The 12,353-nt window shown below is 40.4% G+C and overlaps 2 protein-coding genes across 4 annotated transcripts in view; one reads left to right on the top strand and one right to left on the bottom strand.

The window, feature by feature from the left end:
* Window positions 1-12,353, top strand: part of PLPPR5 (phospholipid phosphatase related 5) — a 755,539-nt gene that overhangs the window by 55,059 nt on the left and 688,127 nt on the right. The window lies entirely within an intron of this gene.
* Window positions 3,818-12,353, bottom strand: part of PLPPR4 (phospholipid phosphatase related 4) — a 105,976-nt gene continuing 97,440 nt past the window's right edge. The window contains exon 7 of the mRNA XM_029618582.1: window positions 3,818-6,869. Coding sequence (XP_029474442.1) covers window positions 5,535-6,869 — 1,335 coding nt within the window. The 3' untranslated portion in view covers window positions 3,818-5,534. The remainder of the gene's footprint in view (window positions 6,870-12,353) is intronic.

Raw genomic sequence — 12,353 nt, 5'->3', positions numbered from 1 at the left:
ACCTATTATCAGTAGATATGTAGAAGACAAGCGATATGAGCGTAATGAATCACTTGGAATCACTATTGTAACGCCAAATCTGGAATTTTCCTTTAACACGTGGTTTACGCTAAGTGTGTGAGAGAGAAATAGCAAATGCTTTTTGCCTGTGACTGAGCAAGACAGCGCAAACTGTAGAGATGGGCAACGTAAATGTACCAGTCAATTTATTTAAGGTATATGGATGTAAATTTAAAAAACAGCATTTTATATGGCCTTTTCAAAATAATACTGAAAAATTTGTAAATGTTTGATTGCTATTTCTGCTGTATAAATGCCCCCCTGACTGCTGCGCCCTAGGCCATGGCCTAGGTTGGCCTTATGGGAAATCCGACCCTGTCGGTGCACACATGTGCACGCAGGTGCCAACTTACACACGCAAGGGAGGGGGGGGGGGGGGGATTTTGTAATCAACACATGCCAATGTGATCGGGCCTTTCCCTAACTACCCTTCCTCCCTTTTCTCCTCTCTGCCCCAACCCCTGAACCTATCTAAGCTAATTTTTTTTGTTTCTGAACTTACCTGCTCTCCTGAGCAGAAGTAAGTTCGGCATGTGCCTCCCTGGGAGAGTACCATTAGGCGCTGTCCTGGCCTGCCCATTTTCAGGAACCTGGCACTTCTGCTCTGGGCTTGATGTGCACACGGCTCGGCCACGCGTATCTGCCAGTATTGGTGCATGCCGAGGATTTAAAATTCCCCTGTTAGAGCATATTTTGCTGTTTTTTCTGACTGTGTGTAAAAGAATTTTGAACATACTTGAAGAATAGATATTCTATAAAATGGAATTGCATTGCATCATTTACTATTTAGCATGCCTGCCCATCTGACAGCTTTCTTTACTTGATTCCCAAGAAAAAAAAGAAAATAGCCTCTAAATAGAAGGAAAAATTGGCACATGATGGGAAGGATGTGATCTGCCTTCTCCACTGAAACTGTCACTGTAGCAGCAGGATTGTTAGTCCTGCCATGGGCACCAGTTTCTAATATCTGTGCACAGAAATTGATGATCATGGCTCACCACAAGACCAAGATTTTCTTTGCAAGCCACTGCAGTGGTTTGTCTTGTGGAGCCCAAGGCACCTGGCCTTTCCCATCCAGCTATTGGTAGGCCGGCTTCTACTTAGCTTCCAAGAAACTAGAGATGTGCATTGGGGTTTTTTTTTTTTTCAGTTCGGGCTTCATTTTCGGGACCCCATGGGACATTTCGTGGGCCCCTGATTTTCGTGTTAGCACACGCTAACTCCCTTTAGCGAGTGCTAACATTTTAAAGTTAGCACGTGCTAACTCGAACTATGAATTTTTCAGAAATTTTGGAAAAATTCTGTTCGTTTTTCATCGCTCCCAAACCATGTTGAATTATACAAGTTTGTTGAAATTGTCTAATTCGGGAAAAACGAATGCACATCTCTACCAAGAACTGACAAACTCAGGCTCACTCTGAGGAACCTTTTTGTGCTTACTGAGGAAAAGTGATGAGATGGAAGAGTTATAAAAAAAAATGTATCCTCCTTACTTCAATGGCAACGGACCAATGTACTTAATTGTGAATGGCCTCCTAGGAATGCCCTAGTACTTTGAAAAGACTTTCTCATAATAATGGGTCATCTACATAATATGCAAATTGCTTCATGAGACTTTTGTTTGCCGTAAAGGCCGTGCAGGATTGCAGACTTTATTGCAAAAAATATCTATACCTGCCTGAGATAGCTTTGCACCTCCCTGAGATAGGATTATGATCAATTTTCTACATATACTTTGCTATGCCAAAATTGCCAATGAGTTGATTTGCTTGATGTCTTCTGCTCTTTAACGAGTTTGCAAAATTTCTGTGAACAGCTTAAGAAATGCAGTTCTGTGTGGTAAAAATGGCAAACAGTGTGTATAAAAGCTTGCAAACGTAATTATGCATGCTGTGTGTTGTTTTTTTTGCTCATTATTGCATTCGTGAAGCTGCTTGCTACTTAGTCCATTGGACTTCTAAAGCAAAATGCTTGAGTTTATGGAGTATAGTAGCTGCCTGATGTACCAACACCCTGTGTCTAGAACACATTTTGCAGCACTTCTTCAGGAAATGAAAGAAGCAGCTCCATCTGCTCCCCAAGACACATACCAACTCCATTAACTCACACACATGAGATGTTTACTTGGAGAGCTCTATCTTTATTTTTCTGATGTTTAGCACAATAAATTCACACAATAGCATTGATTTTTACTTGTTTAACAAAATACATTTATAGCAATTTACAAATTTTTTCAGTTTTAAAACCTTTGCATAACATTTTTATTAAACACAATACTTTACAATTTACATGTAGAATTCTATATAGAAAGATATTTTAGTTTGTTATACAGGTGATGTTAGCAAATCGCAGCTTAACAAGGAGATTGGTGTCACCTAAGCAAAATCTGAACTCTGGAAAGAAGATGCAATCAGTTAATGGATTCAATTGATTTTTTTTTTTTTTATGTAAAGGCTCAATTCAATGTAAACAGATTAACTTTTATAAAATTGTCTTTATCAAATATTCATGCAAATGCCAGAGTTTGAATTCTCATTTTCAGTGTCTCATAATACAGTATAATTTAATAAGCCATCTTCAAAAAAAGTAGCATTTGGCACTTTTAGTATAAAATGTGTCCTTATGTGTGTAAAGAACATAATCTTAGGTATTACTTAAATGATTTAATATTTAAGCAATAGGAAAACTTGTATATAAAAACAATTCTTCCATACTTGAAATGGTGCAGCACATTTCAGATGACGTGTGTGTAACTTTTGGTATCATTAAGTCCTTCTGGGAAATGTTCATGAACCAGAACGGAAAACTAAAATACAAATTTCCAGATGGAATCCTTCTTTCATAACGCCCGTCCTAGGATTGTGTGTTCAACAACAGAAAAATGTCAGGCATCATTTGTGCAGCTTTCCCATTCTATAAATTGTTTATGTAAATCAAATATTTAATTAGGAGATGAAGCTTCAAAAAAATGTGTGAAAGACATATTCTGTCAGGAACTCAACAGCTCATTCAGACTTCTAGGGGTCGATATTCAAAATGCTACTGAGTGGGTTATCTTTACATGAATGTTCAACTACACTTACTGTGAGTTGTGTGGCTGAATATCTGGTTAAATCTATGCACCCCAAATTTGAGCAGGTAGATTTAGGACTGCCATTTGCACAGCTGGGGTCTTCTGAATAAGTTTGGTCAGCTAGTGCTGAATATTGCATGAATGGGCTAAATTTGAAATCCTACTCCCCTCCCACATGGCCTCTTTGTAACCTGATTAAGGCCTAAAAAAAGGGACGGGGCGAAATTGTGCAGCCAGCCGCATCGCAGCGGTGCATTTTTGTCCACTGTGGTTGTGGCTGGGCCGCACACTTTCACCCCCTTAGCGCCTTGGGAAAAGGGGTATTTATTTCCCGCGGTGCTGCCGGCGATAATGTGAAAAACATTATCTCCCCCAGCGCTGCCGGGATATAACGCCACCCAAATCCCGCCCACACTCCTCCTCTTCCCCTAATTTGAATTGTACTGCCGCGATGCGGCCAGTATCGCCTGCGGTGGGGCATTATTGGATGTGATAAGGCCCTAAGGCATGTGATATGGCCACTTTGGGGTTTGATGAATGACCCTGTGAATTGTAGGTGTGCAATAGTAACCACACATATTTAGCTAGTTAAAGGGCCACAATTTTAGAAAGGCATATTTTTCTGAATACTATTTGTTTTCCACTGGTTAAATCTTTTAAATATTGACCCCTTAAATAATCTACAAACACATTTTTCCTTGCGCATTTCCTGTTTTTTTTTTTTATACCATACAGCTACCTTTATGTATGTGGGTTTTCTTGGTGAAATGCCTCTTCTATTGTTCCCTTTTGGTTGGCAGAGGTAAATGTCATTATTTAGTTAAAAAAAGGGAAATGCCATTTCTTCTCCTTTCTTTCTGCAATGGTGCGGCAAAGGAAGTGTTATTATATACAAATTCACTCCAAACAAAGTTGCACTTGTTTCCTATGTGGTGGGGATCTTTTCATAGTTCTTCTTTCCATATCTACTAGCAGCCCTGTGTTTGCTCTAATATTAATATTTTGTGGGCCAGGTGGACACCATAGCCATAAAATGGAAGAAACCCTTTAATACAGATTGTCACTGAAAAAAAATGGCATCATACATACCTCACCTATGTGGTAGAAGGTACGAGTGTACTGATTTTCAGGTATCAAAGCATTTTGAACTTAAATCATAATGTCTTGAGGCTATGGTCACTAAACCTGAATTTCAGTGAAAAACTGACAGTCTTTACTAGTCAGAGAGGCAAACCTATTTCCATGCCAACTGGATCAACTAACTCTATTCACAGTCTATTTTGGTATAGCTCTTTCGTATCAGTATACCTTGTGCGTGCAACCACTATATTTTATGTGAAAATAAAATTTAAAAAATTGTAGAAGAGCTACACAGGATAGAAAAAACTTGAAATGTGAACCACTCTTTAGTATTTCAGAAGACTCTTAAAAACAGTGTAAACTATTTCCACAAGTTCACCTACTTAGAAACAATTTTAATATTATCTGCACTAAGTGAATGTTGAGCAGTAGCAGCCAAACTAGCCAGCAAAAGAAAGCTCCTCCTTTCTGAGCGGCACGAACAGAGTTGTGTTCCAGAAAGTAAGATTTCAAAGAATCTCGCCATTTTTCAAATGTGATAGATCCATTACTGTATCATAAAAATGTAAATATTTCCTAATCTAATGTAATGCAGTCATCATAAAAATGTAATATAAGCAACTTTACTCTCTAAGGAATGGCATAGATGGGTTTGTAGATTTGAACAGATATGTTGTAGGTGTATTGTAAGCAGCACCGTAATTTTTTTTTTTTTTTATTGTTTGGTGCAAAACCTGAAAATGTCAGGATAGTTAGACAAAACTACTGTAAAAAATGAATTTATCTCCACTTAATTATAAAAGTCTTGATTCTGCAAAATTCAGAGGTGTGCAAAAAAAAATAAAATAAAATAAATCACACACCCAGGATAGTCCTGTTCTGGATGGAGTATCTTATTTGCAGCACAAAAAAAGTGTTGTGAGCTGAAAACTTACAAATATTCCATTTTTATGAGGCTTAGGAATTTTGCAGAATTAGAACTAAATGGAAAATTTAAAAAAAGCATAAGTTGGCACATTGAGGAAATAAAATGTCTGCCCAAGAATATCATTTTGATTGATATCACACTCAGAAAAATGTCACAAATCTGAAGAAATGTATTATAAATTCTTTTGATTCTTCACATTGTTCAGGCTTTTGCATTGTGCTTATTTTTCTCCTTCCTTGAAATCCACAAGCTCATGCACGCAACATTTAACTAGAATTCTCTGGCCTTCAATTATTTGGCACATTGCAAATTTTCCTGCACTGGCTCAAAAACGAAGCATACGCTTTACCAAAGAATACTAAATTCAGGTAAGTTGAGAGAAGGCTTTTCTGTTCATTCTTTGTAAACTCTTGTGGGAGATGTTCCTTTGTAGAATATATTTCTGGTATTTTCTGGGCTATTTCCTCTTTCAGGGATTAAAATAATGTTTCCTTTTCTTCTCAGAGTAGAATCACGGCTAGAAGAAATTGAAACAGTCTCGGAACCAATTTCACTTCCCTCAACTGGTGTGACTCTAATTGTGGTGATGCCATGATGAGGGTGATCATTATCAATGTTGCTTCTTTTTCTGTCACTGGTCCCATAACTGTCTTTTAGGGATTCACAACTCTCAGAGTCTCTGTTGAGATCATTCAGCTCATATGTTTGACGCAGGCTACCTTTCTCAGGGACTTTCCATTTCCATGATCCACTTCCTTCACCTTCACCTGGCATCTGAATAACAGGTCTGTTATTTTCTGGGTGGGCTTCAACTCTCACAATATTAGTTGGTTCATGTTCTGTTAGGGCTTTATACCTGATTGCTCCAGTACATGTGACTGTACTGCTTTCTGAATTTTTAGGGCTGCTCTGAAGCATTCCTTGTTGCTTTGACATGGCTATGACTTGCATAATTCTTGGTTGGCTATTACTTCTACAAGCTACACTTTTCTCAGCCACTTTGAGCCATTTGGATCTAGCAGAACTAGTTTTAGGGGATGTGTTGATATTTTCATGAGTTTCTTCCGGAATGTGTACGAGTTGTGAAGACCCAGGACGAGACGGAATAGAGACTCGTGGCCCACCAGAAATACCACTGTTGTTGCAACCAGGTATACTGCCAGGCTGGATTTTTAAGTATGGATTGCCGGGACCATGGTGCTCTCCATTTACACCCACTCTGACTGGTTCAGAGCTACACCTCATTTCCATGACTCTCTGAGGTGAAAGGCCAGATTCAGTTTCAATAACCTGCAAAGACAACTTTCGACTTTCATTCTTATTTTTCCATTGAGAGAGAAGCTGCTTTGAACGTGCAGAATCCATAGATGCGTGGATGCTTGCATTTCTTCGTGCTGACTCATCCATTGATGGTGTATTCACCCTAGGTAAGGTATTGCTGAATGTGACCATGTTTTCCTTTCCCATGGGACTCCGGGGAGTAATGATCTCAACATCAGCACTTGCTCTCTTGATATTTGTAAGTGAACTAGATTCTCTGTGGTTCCTGTTCAGAATACTTTCTGAATGATGAGAAGATATTCCATCACTACTGCTACCATTTTTGCCAGGTACAGCTCTGTTGGCATCTTGACTGAGATCTGTTAAAGACCGTAAAGGTTCTCTGTGTTGATTTTGATAAAGCATGTTCTCTTCACTTGGCTGAAAGTTTCCCACAGCATAGAGACCCTAATTGTGAGACAAAAGTATCCAAGTTATATATCAATCTTTTCAAATATAATTTTAAAAAAATATTTTATTGAAATCCATAGAAGCATTTATTTGCTGGCATCTCACTAGGTAAATAAGTTTCACATGCAAAATAATATGTACACATTGTTTAAAATCTCACTTGTACATTTTTAATTAGAACAATTTTATATTATCATAGGTATATTCTCCTTTTTTCTCTAAGGTGCATTTTCAAAGCTGTTTACATGCGTAACACATGAGCCACAGAGCAAGGCCAGAAAGCCTGGAAGGGCCCAGAGCAAGGCAAGAGGCCAAGAGAGGCCACAGAGCAAGGTAAGAGGCCAAGAGAGGTCACAAGGCAAGGCAGGAGACCTGAGTAGGCTGCAAGACAATGTAGAATAGCGAGAAGGAGGTGGTCAGATCGAGGAGCTGAGGTAACTCAATGAAGAGGCACTGAAGGACTGGACAAGTTGGGTTAAGTGACTTGTGTAGTGATTTGTGCAATGTTCAACCTAGCTTGATGGACTCTCTACCTGGGTAACAACAAGCTAGGTGGAGAGAACATTGCACAAATCTCATCTTGGAGTGAGTTTCCTCACTCCGTAGGTCATCAAATCTTCACAAGAGACCACTGTTCTGTTCGTACGTCTCACGTTGAATGTGAAAGTGGCCCCTAACCCCCTACACTAATACTTAAACCTCACCTCGAGTTACTAGGTGGGCCTCCCATAGGGATACAAATACCTATCTAGGGAGGAGACACTATGGCAAGTCTCTCTCTCTCTCTCTCTCTCTCCCTCCCTCCCTCCCTCCCTCCCCCCCCTGCCCCCCTGCCCCCCAAGCCTGCATCATACTGAAACAGGCCTGTCAGGAGACATTGTGAACTGCAATAAACTCTTACTGGCCTGTAGCACAACATAATGGAAATGAAAGAGGTGTAGTTATTGGCCATGCTAACAGTGTGGCTGTTTTGCAGCACATGATAAATCCTCCCTACTTTACATTTGCTCCACCCCCTGAATATGAAATTAAAAATTTGCATATGTTAACTACTGTTAGCGTGGTTTGCGGAATTATCGCGCGCAATAACTCCTTGGAAAATGAGGCCCTTAGGGCCAGTTTCATTAAAGGATTTCTCTCATGTTGTATCTATGGGGCAAAGCCCTTACTTAGACTGGCCATTGTAGCCTGAGGTCAGGCACCACAGACCTCTTAAGAGTATGCAGTTGTGGTCAATGAATCCTACTATTAGGTATGACTATAGCACAATTGTCTAGGCATCCCTCCTGCCAAGCCCGGTGAATGTTGCATGGACAGCATCCCCAGCCCAAGCAGGCAGCTTGAATGGGTTATGATTTCTGTTTATTTCCAATTTTCCTCATATATTTCATAATTTAACCCTATTACAGTTAACGATAGTTATTATGATTCATTTCAGATGAGGTTTGCAATCGTTTTATAGACAAGATTTAAGTTGGAATGTTTCCTGTTTATTATTTTTAGAGCTAGAGAGGAATAGAAATTGTGCTTTCACAACTGGATAGACTTTGAGGATTTGTAACTCTATGGCTGAGACATTCTACTTCCCTTTCCTCTCATTCAATTTCATTACATTAATTTTGTTCGCTTTTTTTTTCTTTTTCTGTACATATTTTGGTCTTTTTCTTTATTCTTAGAAATGGAGAGTTTATTTCAAATGGTTTGACAACAGTAGGGATCTAATTCCTACCCGAATATTCCATTTATTACTTGGTAATGAGGAAACTTCGGCAGCCCTGGCATAGGGAGTAGGAATAACTAGACTGGTTGTTTAGGCAGGTGCTTTTTGTTGCCTGCTTTCTGATGTATTTGAAGGTGCTGTCTCCCTGTTCCCTCTCAGATATGACTTTGTATACTTTGTAATCTATTTTCGGGCTTGCAGTAAAGAATTCCACAGAAGTTCTGTATTTATGATTTGCTGTCAAGCACATGAGCCTAAGTGGGGATTAAAAATTGAGTTTGGGTGAATAATAAGTAGAGGACTGTTGTGTTGTGCTTGAAGGGACTGAATCAGATTCTGATAGCATTATTTTTCCAAGAATTATTTGCAATTAATACTAGGGATGTGAATCGTGTCCTCGATCGTCTTAATGATCGATTTCGGCTGGGAGGGGGAGGGAATCGTATTGTTGCCGTTTGGGGGGGTAAAATATCGTGAAAAATCGTGAAAAATCGTGAAAAATCTAAAAATCTAAAAATCGCAAAACCGGCACATTAAAACCCCCTAAAACCCACCCCCGACCCTTTAAATTAAATCCCCCACCCTCCCGAACCCCCCCCAAATGACTTAAATAACCTGCGGGTCCAGCGGCGGTCCGGAACGGCAGCGGTCCGGAACGGGCTCCTGCTCCTGAATCTTGTTGTCTTCAGCCGGCGCCATTTTCCAAAATGGCGCCGAAAAATGGCGGCGGCCATAGACTAACACGATTGGACAGCAGGAGGTCCTTCCGGATCCCCGCTGGACTTTTGGCAAGTCTCGTGGGGGTCAGGAGGCCCCCCACAAGCTGGCCAAAAGTTCCTGGAGGTCCAGCGGGGGTCAGGGAGCGATTTCCCGCCGCGAATCGTTTTCGTACGGAAAATGGCGCCGGCAGGAGATCGACTGCAGGAGGTCGTTCAGCGAGGGTTCCGGCGCCTCGCTGAACGACCTCCTGCAGTCGAACTCCTGCCGGCTCCATTTTCCGTACGAAAACGATTCGCGGCGGGAAATCGCTCCCTGACCCCTGCTGGACCTCCAGGAACTTTTGGCCAGCTTGTGGGGGGCCTCCTGACCCCCACGAGACTTGCCAAAAGTCCAGCGGGGGTCCGGAAGGACCTCCTGCCGTCCAATCGTGTTCGTCTATGGCCGCCGCCATTTTTCGGCGCCATTTTGGAAAATGGCGCTGGCTGAAGACAACAAGATTCAGGAGCAGGAGCCCGTTCCGGACCGCTGCCGTTCCAGACCGCCGCTGGACCCGCAGGTTATTTAAGTCATTTGGGGGGGGTTCGGGAGGGTGGGGGATTTAATTTAAAGGGTCGGGGGTGGGTTTTAGGGGGTTTTAGTGTGCCGGCTCACGATTCTAACGATTTATAACGATAAATCGTTAGAATCTCTATTGTATTGTGTTCCATAACGGTTTAAGACGATATTAAAATTATCGGACGATAATTTTAATCGTCCTAAAACGATTCACATCCCTAATTAATACTTTAGTTAGAAAACAGCAGCAGGAACAAGAAGCCTTGTGTCTAATGTTATTATAAAAGATACATTGGTCACCCTGCAATTTATTTATTTATTTGTTTATTTACAAATTGTTATATACCGTCATTTGGTAGGTTCCATCACAACGGTTTACAACATTTGCATAAAATTTCTAATCCACTTTCATTTCCTACATTCATATATAAAATACAGCAAAGGAAAAGGAATAAAATATAACTAAAATTCATTGCAAATAAAAACGTGCTTCAAGTAAAAATAATGATTAAATAAGAACAGAGGTTAATATCAGGAATAAAAATAAAAAAGGTCAAATAAAATTTCTTTATAAAAGTAGTAAAGCAGATCAGTATTGAAATTAATAAAATAATTCAATGATAATTATTAAAACAGGTAATTAGTCATCTTTTAGCTGATAGAAATTTAACTGCGTGATATATCAACTGTGGGTAAATATTAATGAATTTCTGAGTATGCCTTCCTGAACCACCAGGTTTTAATCTCCTTTTTAAAAAATTTTTTGGTTTGTTGTAGGAAAATTTCAGTAGGTAGTGAGTTCCATAGTTTTGGACTTGCTAATGAAATAGCTCTCTCTCTAACTTGTGTTAATTGGGTAGTTTTTATTGAAGGAATAGATAATAGTCCTTGATTCGCAGATCGTAAATTCCGCTGTGGGGTGTGTATTTTTATGGCTGTATTAAGCCAATCTGTTCTTTCTCCATAGATAATTTTGTGAGTTTTGTTAGTATGTTATATTCAACTCTATATTTTATGGGAAGCCAGTGTAGTGATATCAAGACTGGATTGATGTGTTCATGCTTTTTTGTTTCTGTAAGAATTCTTGCTGCCGTATTTTGGAGAATTTGTAGTGGACGTATTATTGTTAATGGTAATCCTAGAAGCAGGGCATTGCAGTAATCAAGGTTAGCAAAGATTAGGTGTTGAAGAATAGTTCTAAAATCATTTTGCTCCAAAAATGGTTTTAATTGTTTTAGTATTGATAATTTGTAATATCCCTCTTTGATTTTTGTTGCAATATGTGTCTTACAGTTTAATTCATTGTCAACAATGAAACCAAAATCACGGACCTGTTGTGTTGGATGAATTCTTGTTTGCTTGTCCTCCAGTGCCAAGGGTGGTAATGGCAGGGCTGGAGGAGCCTCTAGGCGAGCTAAGCCTGTGCCTAGGGCGTCGCGATTTAGAGAGCGCCGTGGCAGGCAGCAGAATTTTGAAAGGGCAAAAAGTGCTCTTTCAAAATTCTGCCAGCCCCGCCTCACCGTGCCACCCTCCCGACGCCCCCCTTGTGGTCCAGCGGAGGGCCCGGGAGCAATCTGCCACTCCCAGGGCCTCGGTTGCCACTAAGCAAAATGGCACCGGTGGCCTTTACCCTCTACCATATGACAGGGGCCAACCAATGGCATGGTAGCCCCTGTCACATGGTAGGGGCTAAAGGCCACTGGCGCCATTTTGGTTAGTAGCAGCCAAGGCCCCGGGAGCAGCAGATCACACCCGGGCCCTCACCTGGACCACCAGGTATTTTGTATGTTTTTTTTTGTCGGGGGAGGAGTCGGGACGTGACTGGGGGCAGGGCTGGGGGTGGCACGTCAGGAGGGCGGCACAAGGCTGAAGGTGCCTAGGGTGCCCAATCCCCTTGCACCGGCCCTGGGTATCTTTCCAATACTATGATTTCAGTATTAGTCATGTTCAGAATGAGTTTCATGTGAGTTAGCAATTTTTTAATGTACGATAAATACATGGCAGTTTTTTATATGTGATTTCAATGGAATCAGTGATTGGAATGAGAATTTGTATATCATCTGCATAATAAAGTGCATTAGACCAAGACCAGAAAGCAGATGGCAAAGGGACAACATATAGATGTTAAACAATGTTGCAGAGAGGGCTGAACCCTGTGGGACTCCTGTGTTAAGTTTTATTTTTTTCTGATAATGAGTTATTCATTTTTACTTGGAAATTTCAGTTGGTTTGATATGATGCAAACCAATGCAGGGTTGTCTTTGTAAGTCTGATTCCAACTAGTCTTTTTAGAAGGATGGAATGATTAACTGTGTCAAATGCTGCTGATAGATCTAGTAGTATTAGAAATTTTTGTCCATTATCAAATCCTCTTAGCGTGATATTGGTTAGTGATAAGAGAAGGGATTCAGTGTTTTAGTGCTTTCAAAAACCGAATTGAGATGGGCAGAGAATGTTGTTGTTTTCTAAGTGTTCTGTTAGTTGTT

This window comes from Rhinatrema bivittatum, chromosome 10 (assembly GCF_901001135.1).
Source record: "Rhinatrema bivittatum chromosome 10, aRhiBiv1.1, whole genome shotgun sequence".
Taxonomy (NCBI): Eukaryota; Metazoa; Chordata; class Amphibia; order Gymnophiona; family Rhinatrematidae; genus Rhinatrema; species Rhinatrema bivittatum.
Note: the sequence above shows the minus strand (reverse complement) of the source record. Positions and strands in the feature narration are given on the sequence as shown.